The sequence below is a fragment of the Penicillium malachiteum genome (assembly GCF_028827825.1).
Source record: "Penicillium malachiteum strain IBT 17515 chromosome Unknown utg000005l:1.0-9002435.0:326005.0-9005861.0, whole genome shotgun sequence".
NCBI classification, from domain to species: Eukaryota; Fungi; Ascomycota; class Eurotiomycetes; order Eurotiales; family Aspergillaceae; genus Penicillium; species Penicillium malachiteum.
The window spans coordinates 8,101,751-8,124,947 of record NW_026643099.1 but is presented as its reverse complement, the minus strand read 5'-3'; the positions used below and the strand labels follow the sequence as shown (position 1 = coordinate 8,124,947).

General features: G+C 46.7%; 12 protein-coding genes across 12 annotated transcripts; 4 read left to right on the top strand and 8 right to left on the bottom strand.

Moving 5' to 3' along the window:
• Positions 1–2,791: 2,791 nt before the first annotated feature.
• Positions 2,792–3,283, top strand: N7483_013020 (fungal specific transcription factor domain-containing protein; the record flags this gene model as incomplete). Its single annotated transcript, XM_057096447.1, has 2 exons — positions 2,792–3,208; positions 3,257–3,283. The coding sequence occupies 2 exons, from the start codon at positions 2,792–2,794 to the stop codon at positions 3,281–3,283; spliced, it is 444 nt and encodes a 147-aa protein (XP_056942418.1).
• Positions 3,284–4,237: 954 nt separating this feature from the next.
• N7483_013019 (MDR family MFS transporter) lies at positions 4,238–5,896 on the bottom strand (the record flags this gene model as incomplete). Its single annotated transcript, XM_057096446.1, has 1 exon — positions 4,238–5,896. One exon carries the CDS (start codon positions 5,894–5,896, stop codon positions 4,238–4,240), a length of 1,659 nt encoding a protein of 552 aa, XP_056942417.1.
• A 1,529-nt stretch (positions 5,897–7,425) lies between these two features.
• On the top strand, positions 7,426–9,212 carry N7483_013018 (homeobox domain-containing protein; the record flags this gene model as incomplete). The annotated part of the gene is made up of 2 exons (XM_057096445.1): positions 7,426–8,001; positions 8,055–9,212. The coding sequence occupies 2 exons, from the start codon at positions 7,426–7,428 to the stop codon at positions 9,210–9,212; spliced, it is 1,734 nt and encodes a 577-aa protein (XP_056942416.1).
• Positions 9,213–9,444: 232 nt separating this feature from the next.
• N7483_013017 (formyltetrahydrofolate deformylase) lies at positions 9,445–10,305 on the top strand (the record flags this gene model as incomplete). The annotated part of the gene is made up of 1 exon (XM_057096444.1): positions 9,445–10,305. The coding sequence occupies one exon, from the start codon at positions 9,445–9,447 to the stop codon at positions 10,303–10,305; it is 861 nt and encodes a 286-aa protein (XP_056942415.1).
• Positions 10,306–10,651: 346 nt separating this feature from the next.
• Positions 10,652–12,242, bottom strand: N7483_013016 (thiamine pyrophosphate-dependent dehydrogenase E1 component subunit alpha; the record flags this gene model as incomplete). Its single annotated transcript, XM_057096443.1, has 5 exons — positions 10,652–11,422; positions 11,477–11,686; positions 11,755–11,816; positions 11,865–12,052; positions 12,115–12,242. The coding sequence occupies 5 exons, from the start codon at positions 12,240–12,242 to the stop codon at positions 10,652–10,654; spliced, it is 1,359 nt and encodes a 452-aa protein (XP_056942414.1).
• Positions 12,243–12,542: 300 nt separating this feature from the next.
• Positions 12,543–13,469, bottom strand: N7483_013015 (uncharacterized protein; the record flags this gene model as incomplete). The annotated part of the gene is made up of 3 exons (XM_057096442.1): positions 12,543–12,833; positions 12,890–13,115; positions 13,192–13,469. The coding sequence occupies 3 exons, from the start codon at positions 13,467–13,469 to the stop codon at positions 12,543–12,545; spliced, it is 795 nt and encodes a 264-aa protein (XP_056942413.1).
• Positions 13,470–14,342: 873 nt separating this feature from the next.
• Positions 14,343–14,579, bottom strand: N7483_013014 (uncharacterized protein; the record flags this gene model as incomplete). The annotated part of the gene is made up of 1 exon (XM_057096441.1): positions 14,343–14,579. One exon carries the CDS (start codon positions 14,577–14,579, stop codon positions 14,343–14,345), a length of 237 nt encoding a protein of 78 aa, XP_056942412.1.
• Positions 14,580–15,410: 831 nt separating this feature from the next.
• On the bottom strand, positions 15,411–15,711 carry N7483_013013 (uncharacterized protein; the record flags this gene model as incomplete). The annotated part of the gene is made up of 2 exons (XM_057096440.1): positions 15,411–15,619; positions 15,666–15,711. The coding sequence occupies 2 exons, from the start codon at positions 15,709–15,711 to the stop codon at positions 15,411–15,413; spliced, it is 255 nt and encodes an 84-aa protein (XP_056942411.1).
• A 302-nt stretch (positions 15,712–16,013) lies between these two features.
• Positions 16,014–18,413, top strand: N7483_013012 (non-ribosomal peptide synthetase; the record flags this gene model as incomplete). Its single annotated transcript, XM_057096439.1, has 1 exon — positions 16,014–18,413. The coding sequence occupies one exon, from the start codon at positions 16,014–16,016 to the stop codon at positions 18,411–18,413; it is 2,400 nt and encodes a 799-aa protein (XP_056942410.1).
• A 212-nt stretch (positions 18,414–18,625) lies between these two features.
• Positions 18,626–19,768, bottom strand: N7483_013011 (uncharacterized protein; the record flags this gene model as incomplete). The annotated part of the gene is made up of 2 exons (XM_057096438.1): positions 18,626–19,075; positions 19,358–19,768. The coding sequence occupies 2 exons, from the start codon at positions 19,766–19,768 to the stop codon at positions 18,626–18,628; spliced, it is 861 nt and encodes a 286-aa protein (XP_056942409.1).
• Positions 19,769–20,479: 711 nt separating this feature from the next.
• N7483_013010 (zinc finger MYND domain-containing protein) lies at positions 20,480–21,172 on the bottom strand (the record flags this gene model as incomplete). Its single annotated transcript, XM_057096437.1, has 1 exon — positions 20,480–21,172. The coding sequence occupies one exon, from the start codon at positions 21,170–21,172 to the stop codon at positions 20,480–20,482; it is 693 nt and encodes a 230-aa protein (XP_056942408.1).
• Positions 21,173–21,820: 648 nt separating this feature from the next.
• N7483_013009 (hydroxyacyl-thioester dehydratase HTD2) lies at positions 21,821–22,953 on the bottom strand (the record flags this gene model as incomplete). The annotated part of the gene is made up of 2 exons (XM_057096436.1): positions 21,821–22,301; positions 22,352–22,953. 2 exons carry the CDS (start codon positions 22,951–22,953, stop codon positions 21,821–21,823), a joined length of 1,083 nt encoding a protein of 360 aa, XP_056942407.1.
• Positions 22,954–23,197: the final 244 nt, after the last annotated feature.

Genomic DNA, 23,197 nt, shown 5'->3' with positions numbered 1-23,197 from the left:
GAGTATCTTTAACTGGTTGGCTCGCTAAGATTCTAGGGGTAAAGGATACTTTAAATCCCTCAATTGAGTTTGATAGGTGCCTTGACCCCCTACGCCATGAACTAAACAGGGGCCCGCCCCCGGGGCCATTCTAACCAGACCCATTGGATCGCACAGTGGAGAACTTGAAGTGGGCTGGGTCGCCCCAGGAACTCCGAACTCGTAGCCTATGTAGCCTACATGGCCCCGCTCTAAACCATCTCCATGCCTAGACGAGGGGTTGCAGAGAGGGTGGCCTGGTTACTCGGTAAAGCGCATTCCACGAGCCCGAAAGATCTCTGAATGGAATCGGACTACTCCTTACTCCGTACAAAGATCAGATTAAGTCGCACTGGCACTCAGCGGCAGCAGTCAATAGCGCAGGTAGAGCACTTTATATCATTTTGGTCAGAACTAATTCTGGGAGAATTTGCATGGGTACTACCTCAGGCTCAACCTGAGTTCAATGTCTTGTATTCAACGACAACCCACTGAGCGAGACTCGAGCTTCTATGCCACGGCCTCTCAATCACAAATTACCTCCATTCACAAATACAGAGAAGGGCCAGGAGCTGGATCCTTGCTTTCCAACTTGCTCCAAAAGGGTATTGGAAGCGATTCATATTCGATTGGTCAAGTATCACTCAGCTAGTGCTTCGGGGCGTCTGGAGCCTGGGCTGTAACAATGACACATTGCGGCTGGGTGCTGACAAGGCTGAGCACTGACAACATTGGAAGGCTTCGAGGCTGTGATTATTTCCTAGATCTCAAATGCAAGAAGTCTATTGGTAAATGGAGCAAGCAGATCATTATTCGGACGCCTTCGCCAATGATAACGCTGGAATACCCAAAATTGACACTTCCAAGGACTGTCGGGCCCCCAGTATGACTCGACGATTGGCACGCGACGTCGAAAGAAATGTATGGGGAAATTACGTACAAGATCGATATCAAACACACTGTTTGCCCTGCCAAGAGATCTGCCAAGTCAGCCTCGCACAATCCTCCTCGCTCGCCACGCTTGAGTCAATCTCGTTGTTCAGGCCAACATGTCCAAAATTACTCCAACTGGCCTTTTCACTCTTGGACTCATGGATGAATATGCTTGCCCTGGCTTTTTCAGAAAGATGTCATCATTAATGATCCTCCAGGAACAGTCGCTGGATTGAGCTGAATCGTCGAAGTGGCGCTCGCTAAGGACGGGCCGGATCGATTTCCTCCTTGTACAGATACGCATTGGATAGTGAAACGCATTGGGTGGTAGTGAGCACACATTTTGTATGAGATATGGTGGGGCAGTCATACGTGGATAATTCGATTGCGGAGATATAATACTCCTAGTATTTATTTCTGCTAAGACTTTTGCGTCCGTGAACTCTGAGTCAGTAGTGCTGACTGACAGCTAATTTGTTATTCTCTCTGTGGGCCGATTGGAGTATCGTTCTTTGTTAGTAGGTACTAGTATCATCTCCATTTTGGGGGGCTATGCGGCCGTCTATTCTAGTATTGGAGTATTCAAATGTTTTCCGAATCAGCTGTAGGATGCTTAAGAAATGTGGAGTTTCATTTTCAAACAATCAATATTTTTCCTGTTCAACTTGTTTTTTGTAAAATCAGTCCCAGTATAGTGATTCGCAATCTGCATCATGGCGGACTTCATTTTCTTAAATTCAAATTCGATGAAAGACGATCAAGCAGCGAGCATTATGGAATGCACTAGACAAACCTCTCCCTCAAGTCATTCGATGCCCACACGACTGGCCTGCGAGTAAGTCTTTCATCATCGGATAAAATACCCGGATAATTTGCATACCAGAATGATCCTGACTTGACCAATAGTGCTTGTCGTGATCGCAAGATTCGTTGCGACAAGCAGAGACCTATATGTGGACGGTGCGCGAAAGTCAACATCCACTGCCGATACTCATCGCGAGCAAAACCAACTCCCTCCAAAACTGATTTGTCAAGGTTTCTCATGACACTCAATAATCGTCTAAGTCAGTTATTCCGTTCGAAGGAAGCTCCAATATCTCAACTATTTCTGAAGACTATGAAGGCTAATATAGGAAACCTGACTCTCTATAACAGATCAAGCAGAGGCCCAGCTGGCAGTTGACCCTTCTTTGCAGAATCATGAGTCGCTCCCTAATCTTTGGGATAAAACAAGCATTGGAGAGCTATCTAGGGGGGACAATCTCTCCAAGTCAAGATCAAACATACTTAAAAAATGTGGGGATCCCCAATTTGGATAGCAATCAGTGTATCTTGAGTGAAAGCGTCAACGATTGGAACACTACCTTGAATAACCGGTATGTATGACTTCAGATATTGTTTCCATTTATCATTTCCTTCCATCCCTTACCTTGATTATATCCATCTATCCCTAAGCTATGCTGACCATATAGCTCTGATCTCTCTGACTTCGACTTCCCTTCATTTGCAGCAAACCTACCGACCGACCGAGCAATAATCCCAAACCTATTGGACGCCACGGAGAATATCCACTTTGATGCTATGGTCCCGGATTTTCCGCCAACACCGGCAAGCAACACCATAACTAGCACATTGGATCCCATACAAACACTGTGAGTAAACCCCCATCACATTCAAATTTCATCTAAGACCCGAGCTAAAAGAAGAACCCTGATAAAGACACGATAGATTTTTCAATGTCTTCCATCCAAGTTTTCCTTTTGTGGATCGAAACCGAGTTCAGAGAGAAATGGCCGACGTGTCACCGTCAATAGAAATACGGACACTGTCGTACGCTATAATGGCGCTAGGGGCCTTATCGTCTCCGGAGACGACTGAACAGGCTGCAAGAATTTATCAAGAGGCGCGAACCATGCTTGATATCTGTGAGAGGCAGGAGAGTGGGGAATCTCTTACCAGTATCAACATTTTACAGGCATGTGCCCTTCTGACATTATATGAGCTAAAGCGGCCAAATCAGGCCCGTGCTTGGATGACTCTTAGACGTGCTATTGGTCTAAGCAAAATCATGAGTCTAGAACAACCCGAGGGTCCCTCAAATCAGCCAGTTGAAGATTGGAACCTGCCAACAAAACTCCGTCCTTTTGCCTCTGACTCCTGCGAGGCAGAGGAGAGACGACGATCCTTCTGGATACTATACATACTTGATGCTATCTCAAGTCTGCGCATTAATACGAGGCCGACGCTTGAGAAACAGGTAAATCATCGACCATTGGCATATTTTATCATGCATGCTAACTCACAGCTTCGAGGTTTCATTGTCCTTACCTAGTCCTACCAATCACACCAGTCCAAAGGTGGCTTCTATCCCGACGTTAGAACAGGTTTTCAATAACGAAGTCTTGCTGGATACTCCCACATCACCCTTTATCGGCGACATCATTACAATATTCTTGTACAGGCAATATCTGGATCATAAGCTTTCAAGCGCGGAGGGTGAAAGATACGCTTTCTGGGATGCCCATTACCAACTCAACAAAGCAATTAATTATTGCCGGACAAGCTTACTTGCCCTCCATTTAAGCGGCGATAGTTCTCTAGAGCCCCTTTCACTGGTGTTCCGAATGAAAATAGACGCAGTTGAGATATCCCTGCATGAATTAGCTCTGAGAAAAGCTCAAAAAGACGACCTACCACCTGCATTGATAGCGGACTCGACATCAAAGTGTATAGCTGCTGCCCAAGATGTTGCAGATGCATTACTGGTCACCTGGCGGCTTTGGGGACGAAGACTAGATGCTTTTCGACAGCTGTATCTATTTATTGTCTGGCCCATCAATACAGCCATAAAGAGCTGTGTTCATCTGATGAAGCACAGCCAGACAGAGATACATGCTGGCTATTATGCTCGGGTACTGCGTGTTTTGATAAGTGCAGTTGGTGACATTTTGGAACCTGGAACCATCTCTCCTATCTTGTTGGAAGATGCACATAGAGCCTTCGAGAATACGAACGGCTGCTGAATCGGTTTTCAAATATTTCTTCACGCGTGCACAGTAGATATGATTCAAGTTTCCCTTTGCATATAAGCTGGCGCAACGTGGGATGATGGGAATATGAGCGTTGTCATTTTCAAATTAGTATGTCAGATTTTCGGTGCCTTTGAGAGGCGAGCTTTTGTTAAAGAGGAGATGGGATATAGTAAACATGTTTGAGATAAGCAAAATAAACCTTGGAAAAGAACTAGCAAAAAATGACACAAGCAACCCTGGGTAGGTTTTATGGCTCATCTGGCCATAGGTTGCTCGACCCCGGTCGCTACGGTCGCAAGTTCATTGTTATCATCCACAGTGACATTATCTTTCTCAACTTCGTCCTTGAGTCCATATTCAGTCACCAATTCCTTCCGGAGAGCGACTTCTTTGATCATAATGGCAAGAGGTACGGCGATGACTGTAAAAGCGATCAGGACTTGCCAGACCTCCTTGAGACCTGCCGTGTAGACTTCAATGAGTTCCTGCTTAGTCGTAAGATCATTGTTGAATGACTTCATGAAGGAGGCTGTTGCGTGTTCATATGCTCCGCCGCGCTTCAGTAGTTCTCGAACTTCGGTATTGCTGACTTTGTCAAGCATTTTATCAACCTTTGAGTTGAATACGGCTGACGGAATTGCTGCGCCCCAAATAGAACCAAAGCTGCGAACAAAGGCCCAACAGGCTGTTGCAATCGCAACATCTGACTCTGGCAGTGGTGCCTGTACTGCAGGCAGGGTCGCTGTCAAGGCCAAGCCACCCCCAATTCCGGTGATGATCTGGAGAATCACCCATGTAGCTGTCGATGAGTTGGCATCCAGGATTGTAAGACAGCCCGCACCGATAGAAAGCAGGGCATATCCAGCTATCATTGTCGGCTTATAACGCCCAAACTTAGCAATGATCAGTCCTCCAGCGATTCCAGCTGGCATCAAAGGAATGACAATGGCTAGCAGGTAAACTCCAGATAGAAGAGGGGTGGCTTCAAGAAGAACCTGAAAGTAGACAGGCAGGAAGTAGCTTAGCCAAGTCATCTCAATACCATGAAGGAAAGTGAGAATGTAGGATATCAACGAAGTGGGGTTACTGTAGAGACGAACTGGCATGGTCGGCTCTGGAGCATAAATCTTTTGATGAAAGAAAAAGCCCACCAAGCTAGCAGCGCCAATCAGAAGGGGGACGAGAACATGCCACGAGTTCCAGGTGTAGGTAGTTCCGCCCCATGTCAAGGCGATCAGGACAGCAACGACAGAGCCCATCAGGAGGAAATTTCCTGAAAAGTCGACTTTTTGCAAACGAGCGCGTAGTGTACCTTCGCGTTTGTAGTTGACTTTGAGGAAAAGCAGTACTAAAACTAAGGCAATTCCACCAATAGGTAGGTTGATATAGAAGATCCATCGCCAGGAAGCATCAGTGACAATGGCACCTCCGATAATTGGTCCAATGAATGTCCCCAAAGCAAAGGTCCCCATAACGATAGACATGTAGAGCTGACGATCGCGTAAAGGAACGAGATCGGCCACGATAATATCAACCATAACGAAGAGACCACCACCTCCAAGCCCCTGTATCATACGTGCAGCAATCAACATGGCCGTGTTTTTGGCTCCACCGCAAAGCCCGCTACCCAGGGTGAAGAGAGCGATGGATACCAGCATGGGAATTCGACGACCGAAGATATCTGATGCTTGACCGAACAACGGCTGAACTGCCGCCGTTGTCAGGAAGTAGCCATTGATAGCCCAGATGTACAAGGCTCCGGTGTTGAGATCTGCGGAGATCGTTGGTAGGGCCGTGGCTACGATCGAAGTGTCAAGACCCGCGAGGAGGATCGAGAAGCAGAGGCCTGGAAAAACGGCCCAAAATCGCCAGCCATGGACCTGTTTCACTGGAAGTGATGATGATGAAGCCATGGCTATCCCAAGTTCGCCAACGAATGGGCTGAGACAACGGTTTGTTTAGTGACTTTAGTCCGGGGTAATCGTCGGCAGCCACACGGGAGTATGTCAGGATAAGGTTGCAATCTGATAAAACGCCTTATGACAGCAGGATTATCAGTTGCGAAGGTTATTTGACCGAGGGAATGGGGTTCCGGAATCCTTTTGGGAGGAGAGACAAAAATCAAAATGGGGGCCAATACATTGAACGAACAAAGAAACCATTCGGCTTGCGGGATCCCGCCCTCCGTCGACTCAGATCCCTGCACCTCCACAGCCAATGAGCAAACAATTCGTTACTTAACTGGACACTGACAGCGGGCTATTAATTTATCCCAGAATATCTTCTCATGCATGAGATGCATATGCCAGTGTAAGTCTCCGACTTCACATTACTTCAAGGTTGAAAAAGCCCCTTCTGTCCAAACAACGGGCTGTACACCTCAACGCCGCGCAATATACAATTAGTTCAAAGCGCTGCAGACATAACCAAACACCTATCGAGACTACTATGTGACCCAACTCGTAACAGCGGAAATTTCTAAAAAATTGTACAGGTACTAACAGTTTCGAACTTCGAATCTGTAGGAGTATCTCTCTCTCATAAAAATCTTCCAAGATTCTGACTCTTTTTACATCTTGCCTGCCACCTGGGCAGTGATAAGGCTGAGCCTGTACAGCATCATACATCTATTACCGTATCGTGTTATTGTTTTATAGATGAGTTAGCTCAAAACCTGACTCCCCGACCGTGTAAAATATTACGGCCGTGTTTCTCCTCCGTCATACAGCATCGATTCCTAATATAATGAATTGAAATTCATAATTTGAGCTGATCAGTATTCAAAGAGTAGTGTGTTTCATTTTCATCCAAAATTAATCGCTCTGCACTGCGTGGTGACATTGAAAAAGAAAAGCGTTGTTTCAACTTCAACTTGCAACGTATTGTCCTACAAGTGCGCTTCACGCAGCACAGTAGCAGCAGAATTGGGAAAGATCAACATGTCCTCAGTACTTGAACCTTGGAAACTTGCTCAAATGGACACACTATACTCTGAGTTCATATCATTCAAATGTTCTAATCAGATTAGCCTGTAGGAGAAGGCTAGCTGCTATATAGTTCAAGGTTGGGTATTATGCCAGCCCTGGAGGTGAGTAAAAGTGAAAGAACCCAAGTAAAAGAGGCCTTGTGCATATTTGAAAATCCCACTGCTGCAGCTGCATCACGCCAGCGCATTAATCTGATTTCTGTGCTCCATACTTCAAGTTCTTAAGCTCTTATCTCCTCCGTAGTCTAATTCAAAACAAAATCGAAATAAATGGACCCTTGGAGTGGGCCCGCGTCAACTGGAGTGATTAGTCACCATATTCAATTTCCACCTGGGCAGGGCTCCACATCAGGAGGTTTCCCGCGGAGAGTGATAACAACTGTGGATCGCATCGGAGGGATTTCCTTCCAAAAGTGACTTGGAATCATATCTTCCCTCGGAGAAACCATTGAAGAAATGGATCCTCACAACAAATCTCCTTCTCCTTCTCAAATACAACCATTTCCTGATTATGGAGGTTTACAAGACGGTATCCCAGAGACCTGGATATCAAATGCTACACAGGAAGATGCCCTGGCACCGCTGAATGACTTATACTTCTCCTCCGCGGAATCCATCGATTTATGGGCACCATGGGGAACTCTCGAACCACCACCCTTCGACGAGCTTGAACAAGGCCATTCAACTTCACAACCTCATACCGATGAGCCGCCCGAGACTTTCCAGAATGCGACCATAGACGACATCGCGCTTGGGTTTCACCCGGCGACACAATCGTCGGTTTCTAAGTGGCTGAATGGAGCATTCTGCCCTCCAGATCCCTGTACCCACTGCCGTAGACATCGCCTGCAGTGTCTGATCATCCGTACCACAGCAGCGAACCCAAATCCAGTCTCGGCATGTTCTAGTTGTGTAGCTCTATTTCGGGAATGCAGTCTCTCAAAGGGCGAGAAACGTCTCCCCTCTGGATTTGAGACCTTTACACCTGTATTGGGCCATTTACACGGCCTCCCAGAAGACATTGATGATGATGTCAGTTTCTGCGATCGGGATTTCACCAGCATACTTGAACTAACTCCATACAGGGAAATCGAATAATCCCCAGCGTGGAAGATAGAGAAGGACGAAAGGACACTAAACAGTTTGTTAGGAAAGGAGCTCGAATCCTACGAGAATGGCTTTACCAAAATCAAGAATTCCCATATCCCACTACAGAACAAAAGGATCGATTGTCACAAGAGACTGGGTTCTCAGATAAACGCATCTCTACGTGGTTTGCGAATGCCCGTCGTCGGCAGAAACAAAAACTTCAAACTTTAAGACATGCGTCGACAACGCGGCATCGCGCTGGGTCTCCCATGATTACTGACACTTTGAGCTCAATGACTCCTATGGAACGTTGGAAAGCATCGCCACCTGAAGATGAGCCAGTCGCAGAATACGCAATCCAAGATGCGATCGCATCCAATGATCTAGATATTACACCAGATCTCTTTGATTTCGATATGTCTACCATGGATTTATTCAATTTCGACGAGTCATCGTCTCACTTACCCTCATCAGCATCTAGTTTCGGGAGTCGGGCATCAGAGACATCCGGAAGTATTTCATCGGCGTGGAGCCATCATTCCGAAGAAGGAAATGTGCCGTTCTCGTTGCTCCCTAAGAAACAGCGGTCGCGACGACGAAGGGATGCCACATCGGAGGAACATCAATTCCAGTGCACATTCTGTACCCGATCATTCAAAAAGAGACATGACTGGGCCCGTCATGAAAAGAGTGTTCATATCTCGTTTGAGAATTGGGTATGCACACCCGAACTAAATGAACTACTGAATGGGGAATTCTTGGCGACCGAGTGCAAGTTCTGCGATACAGTTTTTCCTGGTCCCACTCATAATGAAGAACATGAATTCCAGATTTGTGCTGCAAAGCCATTGGCGGAAAGATCATTTACTAGGAAGGATCACCTGTGGCAACATCTTCGGAAATTTCATGGGTGTACTAAGAGTCCTATGCCTGATCTCGACGCGTGGCGAGGGTCTGGTGCCCATCTTGGCAGTCGATGTGGGTTCTGCAATTGCCCACTCCTAACCTGGAGTGAGCGCACCGAACATCTGGTCGGACATTTCAGAGATGGAATGCGCATGAATCAATGGATTGGTGATTGGGGACTAGATCCCTCTGCTATGGCTATTCTTCGTCATGCTGTGCTTCCAAATCAACGGTCCTTGGAGCATTGAAGAAGATGTTGGAAGCGGAGATGCACCGAAATGGTAACGAGACCCGCGCTGAGTTAGACGCTAAACTACTTTCGGGTCCTGCACCATCGCTGAGTCATGACCGGGATCGGCGAGTGGGATGTTAACATTTTATTTCCCATTGTTGGAGAAGGGTTTTTTTTTCTCTTGTGCTCAATTGACTCATTATCCTCACTCTTCTGCGGATTCAACACCGTCGCCGCCCATATTCAAAATGTCTCCTAGCTTTATTCTTACTCTCTCGGGCCCTGATCGCCCAGGTATCGTCCATGCCGTGACTGCCTTCCTCGTCCAGCACAACCTGAACATCGTCGACTCATCGCAATTCGGTGACCCCACATCCAAGAGCTTCTTCATGCGCACACAATTCGCTCCCGATGGAACCACCGACCTCCCCGAACTCGAACAATTGCGCACTGCCTTCAAGGCCACCGCCGAGTCTTTTTCCTTGAACTACCAAATCCACCCCACTGCGCAGAAGCCCCGTGTTCTGATCATGGTTTCCAAAATTGGTCACTGCCTGAACGACCTTCTTTTCCGCCAGTCCACTGGCCAATTGAGCGTTGAAGTTCCTCTCATCGTCTCCAACCACCCAGATTTCGCCCCTCTCGCCGCCAGCTACAACATTCCCTTCCACCACCTGCCTGTGACCGCGGATACCAAGGCTCAGCAGGAGGGCCAGATTCTGGAGCTGGCTGCTCAGAACAACATCGATTTGATCGTTCTTGCTCGCTACATGCAGGTCTTGTCTCCTAAGCTGTGCGAAGCCATGTCCGGCCGTATTATCAACATCCACCACTCCTTCTTGCCTTCTTTCAAGGGTGCCAGACCCTACCACCAGGCTTATGACCGTGGTGTGAAGATCATCGGTGCCACTGCCCACTTTGTCACCAGCGACCTCGACGAGGGCCCTATCATTGAGCAGAATGTCGTTCGCGTGAGCCACGGCATGAGCCCCAAGGAGTTGACCCACGCTGGTAGCAACGTCGAGAGCAATGTTCTCGCTACCGCTGTCAAGTACTTTGCTGAGCGCCGTGTCATTCTCAATGGACACAAGACTGTTGTCTTTGACTAAATAATTCCGCCTAATATTTAATTGGCATATATAACGCCTGAATTCTTTGGTTTATACTACATATAAGCTGGAGCTATCTAGCGAAACAACGAAAATATGACGTTTATGATTTTCTTCAATTTGCCAACTATGCCAGCAAGCGTGCATTCCAATGTAGGATAAACAGAACATGAAATTGCCATCTTATCTATCGACTTGAATGAGACTATGAGCAGAATACCCCCGTACGATAACACTGTCCTACTACGTCGTAGGACGAATGATGAGATCAGTCAACCGCTGAATCCATAAAGTAATGTGGCCAACAAGAGGAAAAGAAAACATCAAGAAGTCTCGAGACAGCCATTTAATCCAAACCCTTTATGCCATCCTGATATGGTCGTAAATCATACTCAGCAGGGTACGTCTCTAAAATGCGTTTGAGCTCCTTCATCTGCTCCTGAGTCTCCTCAGTGATCTCCTCATAAACATCCGTGAAAGCCTCACGAAGAGGCGGCTTCTTTTCACGTTCCGCATCCGCGAACTCCTTCAACACAGCTTTCCGTAATGAATCCCTTGTTTCCTTTTCCAGGTCTTCATTCCAGATACCTTTAGTCTCAAGCCATTTTCGCAATCGAATAATCGGGTTATCACGACGCTTCCAATCCTCAACTTCGACGCGTGCACGATATGCGAAACTATCATCACTCGTGCTATGATGAGATACGCGGTAACTCATCGCCTCAATCAGAACAGGACGTCCACCATCGCTTAGTGCGCGCTCTCTGGCTTCTTTCATTGCCTCGTAAACAGCAAACACATCGTTTCCATCTACTCGAATCGTGTCGATTCCATAGCCTACACCTCGGCTAGCGATTCCATCACCACGATATTGTTCCAGCGTTGGGGTTGAAATTGCGAATCCGTTATTTCGGCAAAGGAACACAACTGGGCATGATCGAGTAGCGGCAATGTTAAGAGCTGCGTGGAAGTCGCCCTCGCTCGCGGCACCTTCACCAAAGTAACAAGCAACGACACGGGGAGATTGGTTAGGATTCTGGAGATCTTGGATTTTAAGTGCATATGCAGCGCCAGCCGCTTGAGGGATTTGTGTTGCCAGAGGAGATGATATGGTATGCTAAAGATGATTTTATTAGCTTAGTCTCGTAATTTTTCGACATTAGTGACTGACCGTGCGAGGGTAATTCTGGCCATAGTGTACAGGCATATTCCTGCCGCGGCCATGATCGTTACAGTTGGCGAATAATTGACTCATGAAGTTCTTTAATGTGAAGCCCCGTTGTTGGAATACTCCTGCTTCTCGATACTGGGCGAATACCACGTCGTCTGGTGTTAATGCTGCGGCGGAACCAACGGCGATACCTTCCTCGCCAGCGGAAACCTTGAAAAAGTGTTAGCGCCCTCAGTCATAACATATATTGCGAATTGTATAGTATTCCAGTTCCATACCATATAAAAGCTAAGGCGACCTTGTCGCTGCGCCTCGAACATAACCACATCCATGATGCTCACTACATTGTATCAGTCCAGTCCACTCCTGAGTTTGAAATACCACATACCAGTCATCATATTCTTATACCATGTTAAAACATCCTCATCGGATACATCAGGCGGACCGCGTGTTTTATCCACTAGTTCGCCGTCGGAGTCGATTACTCGATAAGTTGGAATGGCAGGAAGATCGGATGCTTTAAGGAAGGTCATATCGGTTGTGAATTTGCTATTGATGGCTCCTGGGAAGTGTACACTGCAGTAGTTCCCATATTAGCTCTTCCCCTTTCTCCCAGAATCCATACTGATCAGTCTTACCGATCGGAGCCAGGCCTTTGTGAGATTGAACTCCCCCACCTCCTAGCAACGGGCCTGGAAAGCGGCGCAATAGCCTGCGCAGCATGCCTTGCTGGCGATGAGCGGATAGTCAAATTTCGGAAAGCCATTTCAATTGTTGAAAAGAAGTAAACGCTCTGGGAAGGAAGTTCTTAGTATTAACGTCGGTGTTGAACCCTGTGTACATGCGGAGTGCTCGGTTGGCATCGGAGATAACTTCACCGTCCCGTTGATAGCCGAACAATTGCCGAGAAGCATTAAGCGTCAACTGTCAACATTGCATCTCTACAATCGAAGTTCAGGCTATTAGTATGTTAATCAAATTGGACAAAATTGAAAATTTTGTCGTTCTTCGAAGCTTGAGTATTATTTATCTTTATGTGATTCATTTATTGTCATTATAATATATACTAGGCAGAGAGAGACCGGCACGAAGACTCCCGAGGTCTCTTCTGGGAAATATTTAATCTCTGTTCAGCTGTTTCGGCATCCAATTCAGCTTGACGTTCGCGAGCCATATTCTTGGTCATGATGCCCGCGGAAAGATAGTTAATCATCACGAGGAACTCCGGGACAGTTCCAAAGATGACTTGCACAGCCAGACTACCTCCCTCGGCTCGTCCATCCACAAAGGCGATGACCACAGAGTAGATCACTCGGATTCCAAGGAGTGGTACAGCGATGATGACCGCAATTAGAAGCTTTATCTCCGTTAGCGTTGGAGGAAAAATGCCTGGAGCAGTGAAGTGGTGCCTACCTTTTTCTCTCCGTTCATTCGTTGACTTGGGCTTAAGAAAGAAAGTATGACAAAAGCAACAATAATAAGCCAGCCGATAGTGAGCACAGCCATACCGGCCTCAAGTAAAGAGGATTTTACTTTGCTTGCGGCTGCTAGAGCAATTCCAGCGAGGATAGCGGCATGAGGAAGGATAACGCTGACTCCTTGAAGAGGACTCGGAAGAGATGTCTGTATAGAGTGGTTGCTATATCATGTCAGCTTCTCGATTCATGTCATTCAAGTTCAAAGCATAATCCATTCCGCAATATTGGATGACGTACGCTTCATGAAGTATACCTAAAGCAGCGAGCAGAATAGGTGACAGACCAATCCCACTGATGATCTCCGCTGCCTCGTTCGGGTGGCCAGTTGTAGATAGGGCATGATATGCCATGCCATTTCCAACGAGGCGGAGCCCGCACATAAGAATCACATAGAGCCATCCTGCAACGCCGTGTTTTCCATGTGTAAAAAAGCAAAAGAAAGCAGGGATTATAGCAACACCATAAAAGACAAGTTCCGCTACCTCAAGGCCTTCCGTTGCAGATGTACAGGCCATGTTGTTGACTTTGAGGTGATTGATTAATTGCAAAGATGGCAAATTGAGACGAAATCGTATCGCACTGGACTTGGCCAGATGTGCTTTTGAATGACGAAAGATGATAATGATTCAAGATGATTTAAAGCCAGTGCATGATCTTTGCAGGATTTAAGGCTTTTATAGCTACTTCTCATTCTATCTTCAATCGACCCTGTGGGTTCAAATTTCAAAATTGGACGTTTCTACCTCTAGTTTGACAGCCTTGTTGCTGATCCTTGATTAAAGTGGACCTACAAGCATGGCCTTTTCCATTCTTCCAGTGACACGATTGGCTCTAGCTATGGATCTTGAGAATCCGATGGAGAAAGCCACCCGAAACCGAGTTTTGGTGTTCTTTTCTCGGGAAATGGAGTTCAAATGGGGCCAAACTGTCTCCTCAGCTCGGGCTCGGTTTCGGTTTCTATACCCATTTCGCAGTATGGACCCGAGAATTCGTGTTGATCCCTGAACCGTCCACCCATCTTGATTTATTTTTGATACTCTTGATCAGTATCGACCCATAATTCATCAAACAGACCTCCAAGTTATCAAACGCTTTTAATTTGGGAATTCCGAGATATTCCCACATCCATTACAGCGACAAGAGGCTCTTTACATTGTGCACTATCAAACGAAAATCATGTACTATTGATAGAACTCTCCACAAATGATACTACTAGTAGTACAGGGGTTGTGATAATTCAAACGTCAGAAAAAAACCCATGAGTCACTAAAAGTATCAAATGCCCTTAAAAAGTCAAGAGATTCAAGTTCCCATTGGTATCTTTTCCAGTGGCCATTCTAAGCATAAATGTTATCATTCTGGCCCAGAATGCTGGATGAACCATCTACTCACACATTACCGACAGCATCTAAGCCACCGTTATCCCCTGGACGATAATGATACCATTTTCGATTTCGCTTCTGTTCAGCCACCAGCTCAGATAATGGCCTCAAGTTATTGGATGGGGTACTGTATGGTTCGCTGATTTCTTCTTTCGGTTGAGGGCTGGTAATATCATCGGGAACAGTATTGTTTGACTGCGACTTCGCAGTGGTAGAAGATTTGTGCAACCAGCTTAAGCACATATTGGAATTATCATGGATCAGGAACACAGAGATCAGGCATTTCTTACCCATGGGTATGACAGGTTTCGGGTGTTCATATCGATTTGCGGAGATGGTTTAGACCCTTGGGTGGCGGTGGCTCAGATGTCAGATGAGAACTTGGAGGTAATAAGTGACGCTATGCCCACGCCCGAATATCTCAGACCCTTTGAAAGCCTAATCCTTCATTCATGATAGGCACTGACATCGTAGTCTTGAGATAAGGCGCCCGGGCGGCTGTGAGAATGGGGCTCAGTAATGCTTTCGCCACCCCCGCTATTCCAATTCTAACTAAGGGATTAGACAACTCGGAGTCTCGGAGGGAGGAGTCTACATAAAATTCAGCTATAGTATCTCTTAGTAAGACTTTAGCTATCTCTCATTTGTAGCTTAGCCATCTCTCACTTTTACTTTGGTTATCTCTAAGTTTATATATGTCTGTTCACCTTCATGTGTCCCCAGGTGTATGTGTTGTAAAATTCTGCTAGATAATCATAGTACGTAAAATATGTCCACAGGTACAGTATGGGCTCGCATAAGGCAGAAGCATGATCCATCTGCTACTAGTAGCCCTAGAGGTCTGCCACACCTTCACAACCTTAAATAGAAACCATATACCTAGGGTTCACATATAATCTTGTTCAGTGCAATCTGAAGTGTCATCCACATAATTATCGAGAAATCATAATACCGCTTTTGCTCCGGCATACATTTCTACAAAGGCCCAGGTCTTCGCGGGTCTTGCGGGAGTTTTCTGCGAGCTTCAGGTACCTGGTGATTTGGGCGTGGCCTGCAGCAACTTGAGGAAGCTAGTTAGTCGAGGAGGCCTTTGCCAGTTTCTCCAGTGGCTTTGATAATGAGCATCTTCAGACGTTCCTCCAGCTGGAAAGGTTTGAGTGGCTTTGGCTTTGTCCAGTCCAGGCCGGTACCGCCGTTGCCGTTGTTGCTCCCGTCGCTTGGTGCGAGGTCCTTGAGCCTGATGAGTCGCGCGTCGGTGTCAGGTGGGTTATCATCAGCCGGTGCTTATTGAGGAGTTTAGGGATGACTGGATGACGTGAATAGGTTGACCTCGGCCTCCAGCTTGAAATTTGAAGTTGTAAACCAACCAGTTCATTTTCGAACCCAGTCTGAGACAACACTATGGCATTAAATTTCATAATTCCTGGCGTGGAGCGTTCGGTTATGCAAGTGACTGTGGCTCCGATCGATAGATAGAGCTCACGAGTATCATTGTCTTTTAATACTAACTGTCGATGCTAGTCCAGTATACGATCATGCCAGTGTTTGTGAAACAACAATGGATGTCACGCCAACAGATGCTTTGCTTTATGTAGACCAGAATCCTTCAGGACCGACTCGGAATATGAGAGAAATTCCAAAATTCAGTTAACCTCAATCAGTACTCAGATTCAAGCCATGGACACTCCCCAACATCATTCAGTTCTGCAGGACACAATCACCCTCCCTAGAAACTCACATGGATTCGTCGACTTCTTGAGAAATCTTGATTTAAGTACCCAAAATGACACTGAGCCTCGTACTCAGGACTTGGATTTAGATCTTCAATGCTTATTCCAGGTTGCGTGGTTGACTACAGTCCGTCCATTTATTACATCTCCCACAATCCATCTAGCCGGAGAATATGAAAGAGGGTTCTCTGTTGTTGCAGAGGGAGTGCCCAAACCGATTCGGACCCAAAGTCTCACGCAAGTGTCCATAGACAGCCAGGAGATTGTACGTGATCTTCTAGACAGGGTGATAAATGGGGCACTGGCCAGCCCCAAAGTGGATCCTAGCAACGGCCATAGCAAGCACACCGAGCACAGAACTTATGATACAATGATCTTTTATCAAAAAAGTGCTGTCAATGACTCCAAACAACACTCGGATCCATGCAAAAATGATAACCACATGGTCGCCCAAGCGGAGATTCCGTTTACCAATCTCCGATTGTACATCTGTCGCTCAGAAGACGACAAAATTTCTGCCAGAATCCAAATGAACTCGGATAATGTTGATACTAGGCTAGCGACGGGCCTGTTACATAGTTTTGGCAAAGCACTCTCCTCTATTTGTGAAAATCCGAACCAGTCCATTGGTAATATTGACTTAATCAACACTCAAGACTTGAATTTGATCACCGGCTTCACGAGCGCCCATGCATTATCGCCACCTCGCGATGCGCTTTTACATGAGCTCTGTTTGAGACATGCGATTAGTACTCCAAATGTCCTAGCTGTGCGATCATGGGATGGTGATCTCACATATCGAGAGTTGAACGATCACATCACTAGATTAGCTCACTGGCTTGTCAATCAAGGTGTTGGTCCCGGAATCTTTGTCGCTTGCGCATTCTATAAATCAACATGGACAATTGTGGCCCGTCTCGCAGTCCTGATGGCAGGAGGGGCATATATCTGCGTCGATGCGCACGACCCACCAGTATATTTGGACTCTGTCTTGGAAAGAACGAATATCAAAATCATCTTGACCTCGATCGGATTTGCAGAAGTGTTTAGCGGGAAAGTGGATATGCGATTTGAAGTCAGTGCCGCGTCTCTTCAAACCTTGCCATATGAATCATGTGCGCCCTGCTCGCCTGTCACGTCAAGTGATCCTTGCGTCGTTTTATTCACCTCAGGCAGCACTGGGACACCAAAAGGAATTGTTCAAGAGCACCGAAGCTACGCATCAGCTCTGACAGATTATATCCGCGTCACAAAAATGGGACCGCATACACGCATGTTTCAATTCGATGCCTATGCATTCGATATCAGTAATAATGACCTCCTCGCACCTCTTATGGCTGGTGGATGCTGTTGCGTGCCCACGACCTCTCTCACTATGGAGGCGTTGATGAGTGACTTCGCGGACCTCCAAGCTAATATGATGTTTGTGACGCCCTCTGTTGCTATCGACATTGACCCTGACCGCGTTCCAACACTGAAGGTCATGTGTATTGGAGGAGAGCCAGCCTCGGATGCGGTGCTCTCGAAATGGCTACATCGCGTCCAACTGATTAATCAGTATGGTATGGGTGAAGCTGCTTCTATCTGTGCGTTTAACGCGGAAGTCCAAATTGGGCACGGTTCTGTGATCGGTCGTCCTGCATGTGGAGCTCTCTGGATAGTGAATCCTGATAACACTGATCAGATTATGCCGGTGGGAGCAGTTGGTGAAATACTTGTCGAGGGACCACATATTGCACGTGGATATCTCGATCCAGTTTCTGGACAAGCCGATAATTTTATGGATACACCACCACTTTGGATGGCGCAGATACATCCCGGTCGGCATAGACATAGATTATATCGATCAGGAGATCTAGGTCGGTATTTCGGCCACGATGGTGCAGTTGAATTGATCGGCCGCAAAGATTCCATGCTCAAACTTGACGGAGCTCGAATTGAAGCTGGCCAGGTAGAACATGTACTGAATAGACATTTATCGCCTGGTGATGCAGCTGTGGTGGATGTCCTTGGTAATGTTGATGGAGTGAGCGACCCGATTCTTGTGATATTTTTGTTCCTGGCAGGGAGTGAGGAAAGCTCGGTCAGCGGGGCTGTGGAATCCATGAGATTTCAGCCTGTTGTGACTGACATGGCCGCTTATCCTTTCACGATGCTTTTGCGTGATGCTGTTCAGCAGAGCCTGCCCTCGCACTACCTTCCCAGTTTGTTCCTGTTGATTGATCGTGTTCCCAGGACCAAGTCAAAGAAGATAGATCGTCGCAAGCTTCATATGCTTGGCCAGAATTATTATCTTCCACGTCGAGAGGAGTTGAGAGAGATCACTGCTTGGCCTAGCTGGGATTAGGTGTCATTCTCTTCAAGAAAGTTCTACTTTCCACATTCAAATGTAAAGATTCACTTTGCCTAGTATCAATATGATGAATCTTCATGTCGCAGAATCATGAATATCCTTATGAGCTTCCACGTGACTTCTTATATTGATGAAATATGGAGATATTTTTCTCAGAAATAAGGGCATCTGTCATCTAGCATTCCCAGGCATTAATCGACCAAGCTCTATCCCTTGTATGGGGGATCATCTCCTCTAACAAAGGGGATTCGGTAAGTGAGAAGCTTATGAAGAGCCTTAATTGAGAACTCGCCAACAATGACCTCCCCATCAACAAAGGACAGGCAATCTAACAGGGTTCCAAGGATAACAGCATCCTGAATAAGGTCCATTTGCCCTTCCAATTTGGTTCGAGTTCCTGCCTGCATTCCACGAAAGAGTTCATTCCAGAAGCATTTTTCTGCTTCTTCAAATTCATCTGGCACCCAAAACTCCCCACCAGTATATTCGCCAGCGTAAGTATGAATGCGACCGAAGTTGACTCCAAATGGAAGGGGGGTCGACAGATCCCAGTCAATGAGGCCGGTAATATTGAATTCTTCATCGATAAGCACATTCACTTTATTGTCATCATAGTGAGTTATCCAGAGAGGAAGTTCCTCCAGCCTTTCAAGATTCTGAAGATAGCCTTGTAGTTGTTGGCGATATGGGCCGATAGCCTCTGAGGGGCATGCTGTTAGATCACGTGGTCTGTATAGTTCAGACCAAGGTGGCTAGGTAGATAGCTCTCGACGTGTCGGAGCAGACTTCCCCTCCGCGCACTTCCCCCCATACGTGTTCTTTCCTGTAGCTGTTCCAAAGGCACACCTCCTAACACATGCTAAGATGGCCTTGAGGTGAGAGCGGACACCATTAAGAGACGCACCGCTGGTCCCCGCGAGAAACCCCTTGGACATAACGCGACTAAGAGATTTGTTTATCGCAACTCGACCTTCTGCTCCCTTGCCAGCAATTCCATGAACCCATAATTTTCCTGGCAGACGATTAAAGGAATAGGCCCAAATTCCCTCACGAAGGAGATCCTCGTCTGGTAAGGCTGTAACGTCGGGTACAACAGAACCCAAGGTCTTCTGTGCAAGCTGGAAGGCATATACGTCCAGTGGCTCACTGCGAAATTGCTGGACAACCTCACGGCCATCTGCTAATACTAACATCAAGGTTCGGGTGAACATTCCCTGAATAGGAGGCCTGTCGACGCGTTTGACAGCGCTGCCCAGGTGTTTCAGAATCAATTTCTTTACCCATTTGACTTGCTTTGATGGTGTGTCGAGTATCTTTGGGAGGTCCTTGTCAGAATTTATTGATGGCATTGTCGAGACAGAGGAGAGTCCAAAGTAAAAAATGGAAGCAGCGAGATTAAAGCCTCTGTGGGATGGTAATTGCTCAATGAATACTCGACGAGTCACCCCCTGATTTGAGCGGTGCGATCTTACACCGATATTCTGTCTTAGGAATCGCCTTCAAACGTATATGAACTCCCAGTCTCAAGTCTCGTTTTCTTCCGCTAAAAAGAGATGATATCCACTCCATACAAAGTTTCCAAAGTTCCAGTTCGAAGAGATTCTTTGCGCTTATAACCTAGGTAAAAACACTATCCGACCTCTAGATCTATATTTTCGCTATCAAAATCTTTACAATCTGGCACAATTCCTAGGTTGAACCCTGCCAGTGGATCCAGGTGTCTTAGCTGGTGTTGAATGAAGTCCAAACATCTCAAGCAGTGTTGATTTCTCTAGCGTCCCAACTAATTCATACTGAAGATTTACTGGATGATTATTCGAGATTTCATGGTTATTTCGTCTAATCTTGGGCTGTATTACAGTATTGATCCTGCTAAACTTGAACCCTGAGATAACAAGTTCCATAAAGCCCTTTCAAGTTCAAAAGATATCTGGTAAACGCCATCTCAACCACCATCTGGCATACTTCCCAGCATAAATCGAATCCACCGAAGACCGAAGCATGAAGCATCAAGCCAAATTTGACCATCACACAAAAAAGGTACCTTGAAGGGTAGCAGTTCACAGTTGAACAACAAAAACGCCATCGATAAAACGAGACGGATAGCCCATCCTGTCTGCCATAGCTGCCCCTGAGCGATTCCGGTTGGTCTGGTTTGCGTCATGAGTTTCGTAAAACTCCACCGCGGCCAGAAGCTCTCGACGACTAAACTCCTCAGGAAAACAGCATACCTCGTCGCTAGTTGCATCACGAATGATAGCAACATCACCTCGAATAATCCTGCCGAGACAGCGCGAAGCGATTCCGTTGACAACAAGTTGGTTGTCATGTTCATCGGGGTGGAAGACCATGTAGTGCCAATGGTTGATTTTGGGATCAGGCGCGTAGAATTGTCCAGCTTCCATGATAATACGCCAACCGAGGCGGCTTTGCAATTCTTCCAACTGCGCGTAAAAATCGCCGTAGCTGCGCAGGTAGAATTGCTCAATGTGATCGACGTCTTCTTTGCCTCCATTGGCGGCAATGGCTCGAATGAGGAAACAGTTCACCTTCTGACTGCCCACACAGCTCATCTTATGGTATTTGAACTCGTCCTTCTGGCATTTTGCGCTGCAGTACCGAGTCTTCGGAGGATTGCATGCTGTACAGACTTTGTTGGCGAGCTTGTCACAGTCAGGTTTGGCGCAGACGTTAGCCTCGGGTGGCTTCTCGGGATCCTTGTCGGGCTCCTTGATGGAGGATTTGGTTGACATTTTGATGTTCGAGTCTGTAAAGTATGTTTAGATTGATAACACAATGCAAGTGGATATCGGAGGAGTGTAGGAGGTAAGAATCATGGATGAGTGGTGCATAGCATAGAATTAAGAATTAAGAGGACGGTCTGTCTTACCTATCAGACTGATTGATGAGCCTCACTTGGGAGAGGAAACCTCCAAGTCTACCTTGAACGTATTGAGTTGAGGGACAGGGGAGGGTAGGTTGTGATGATCGAGTTCACAATATGCCGGAGCGTGGGGATCGAGAGGAGCAGGAGTAGTAGGATTTGTAGGAAAAGAAGTGTATCTGACTCGGAGCTCTGCAATTTGATCCCACACTGGCACATATGGACTCTGGGTAGTATCAACTTGAGATGAATATACCCAACATCAGACGAGGATTTACTATTACTAGTATCTCTTTTTCTATGCAATATGTATGGATATTTCCAGCAACAACCTTATCTGGTGACCCCAGCGACGGGTCTGATGGATCGAATGTTTTTTACGTAGATTCACTCCAAGTCGGGGTAAGAAAATATAACATTCAAATGTTTTCGCACGCAGATCAACACTTTAGGATTTTTGTTTATATATTGTCAATTGTATTTACAAAGCCAACAACAGCACTAGGCGCAGCCTGGCTTATTGAATCTCCGCTTTCATCGCGACAGCACCACTCGGGGCGATGATCTTTACCTTTGCTCCATCTGCCCCTTCCTCCAAATTAACCGAATACTCTTCACCCGCATACAATGGGCTTGTTGCACGGTAAGAGATTCGCTTCGGGACTAGCAGAGTTGGATCTCCCGTTTGACTGCGGGTATCCCTCCATAGATCGAGAATAGTGATCAAGTTCAATGGTCCATGGACAACCAAGTCCCTGTGCCCCTCCACTTCGCGTGCCCATGGCACGGAATAATGAATCTTATGTGGATTGAATGTCAAGGCCGAGAATCGAAACAACGTCACCGGAGTCCGTACAAAGCTCCGCGAATGAGTATTCCCTTGTGTGGAGATTGAGGTCTCCTTGGGCAAAGCAGCATGCGATGATGATGCAGGGAGGGTATCTGCGGAGACAGATGATGGCGATTGCGGTGGTAAGGCTTTGCGGAATACCCAGTTCCTATAACTCTAGTTAATATCTAACCCTGACACAAACAAACAGATACCAACCTTCGATCAACAACACAGACGCCGTGCTCGTTTGCGAATTCCTTCTCCACTCCCACCACAATCATATCTTCGCCTGTTTTCTTGACAACCTTGGACTCCGCGCTCAGTACACGGGTCGTCTCCTGTACTTCTTGTCCCACCCGTAGGAGGTTGGGCTTCCCGTCTGACTGTCTAGGCCAAAGTACCTCCCCACCTGCCCACATTCGTCGCGTAAACGGCGCATCGGGATTGTATGACGTATCTGTGCCATCTGCGCCTACCTCAGTCTCCAAAAATGCTGGTGTAAAGTAGACTAGATGATAACCAGGTGGAACGGGGGTTTCGGTAGGAAGACCGCTTGGAGTATTGGATAGTGAGGATGAACCGGGGAAAAGAGACGGACGATTAAGCGTAAGTGTGAGAAGTTGGAGTTGATTGGCATCCAATTGCTGTGTGCGGATCTGAGGACCCAATGATTGGAAACGTGAGAGGAATGAAGCTGCTACATCTGCGGCAGCTGGTTCGGAGTGTAGACGACGTGAGGTAGTGAAGCTTCGACGAGCACTCGACTTGGCCAATGAGGATAGTTGGGGTCGTAGGTGTGTTATTGTGGTGGTATACATGTTGCCAGACTTTCTTTGACAACAATTGACAAATACTGGAATGAGAATAAGAAAGAATGCAACGCGGCGTCTCCAATTCTTATGCGCGGGGAAGCAATGCGCGGCCCGAAATACCCGCCAAGTCGGCTTTATGACCCACTCAACTCGGCATGAGAGCTAAAGCACCGATTCCAGCCCTGGAGAGAAGCAATAGTTCATAGAAAACGGAATATGGATCATGATGTCAGATCTCGCGGGCATAAAC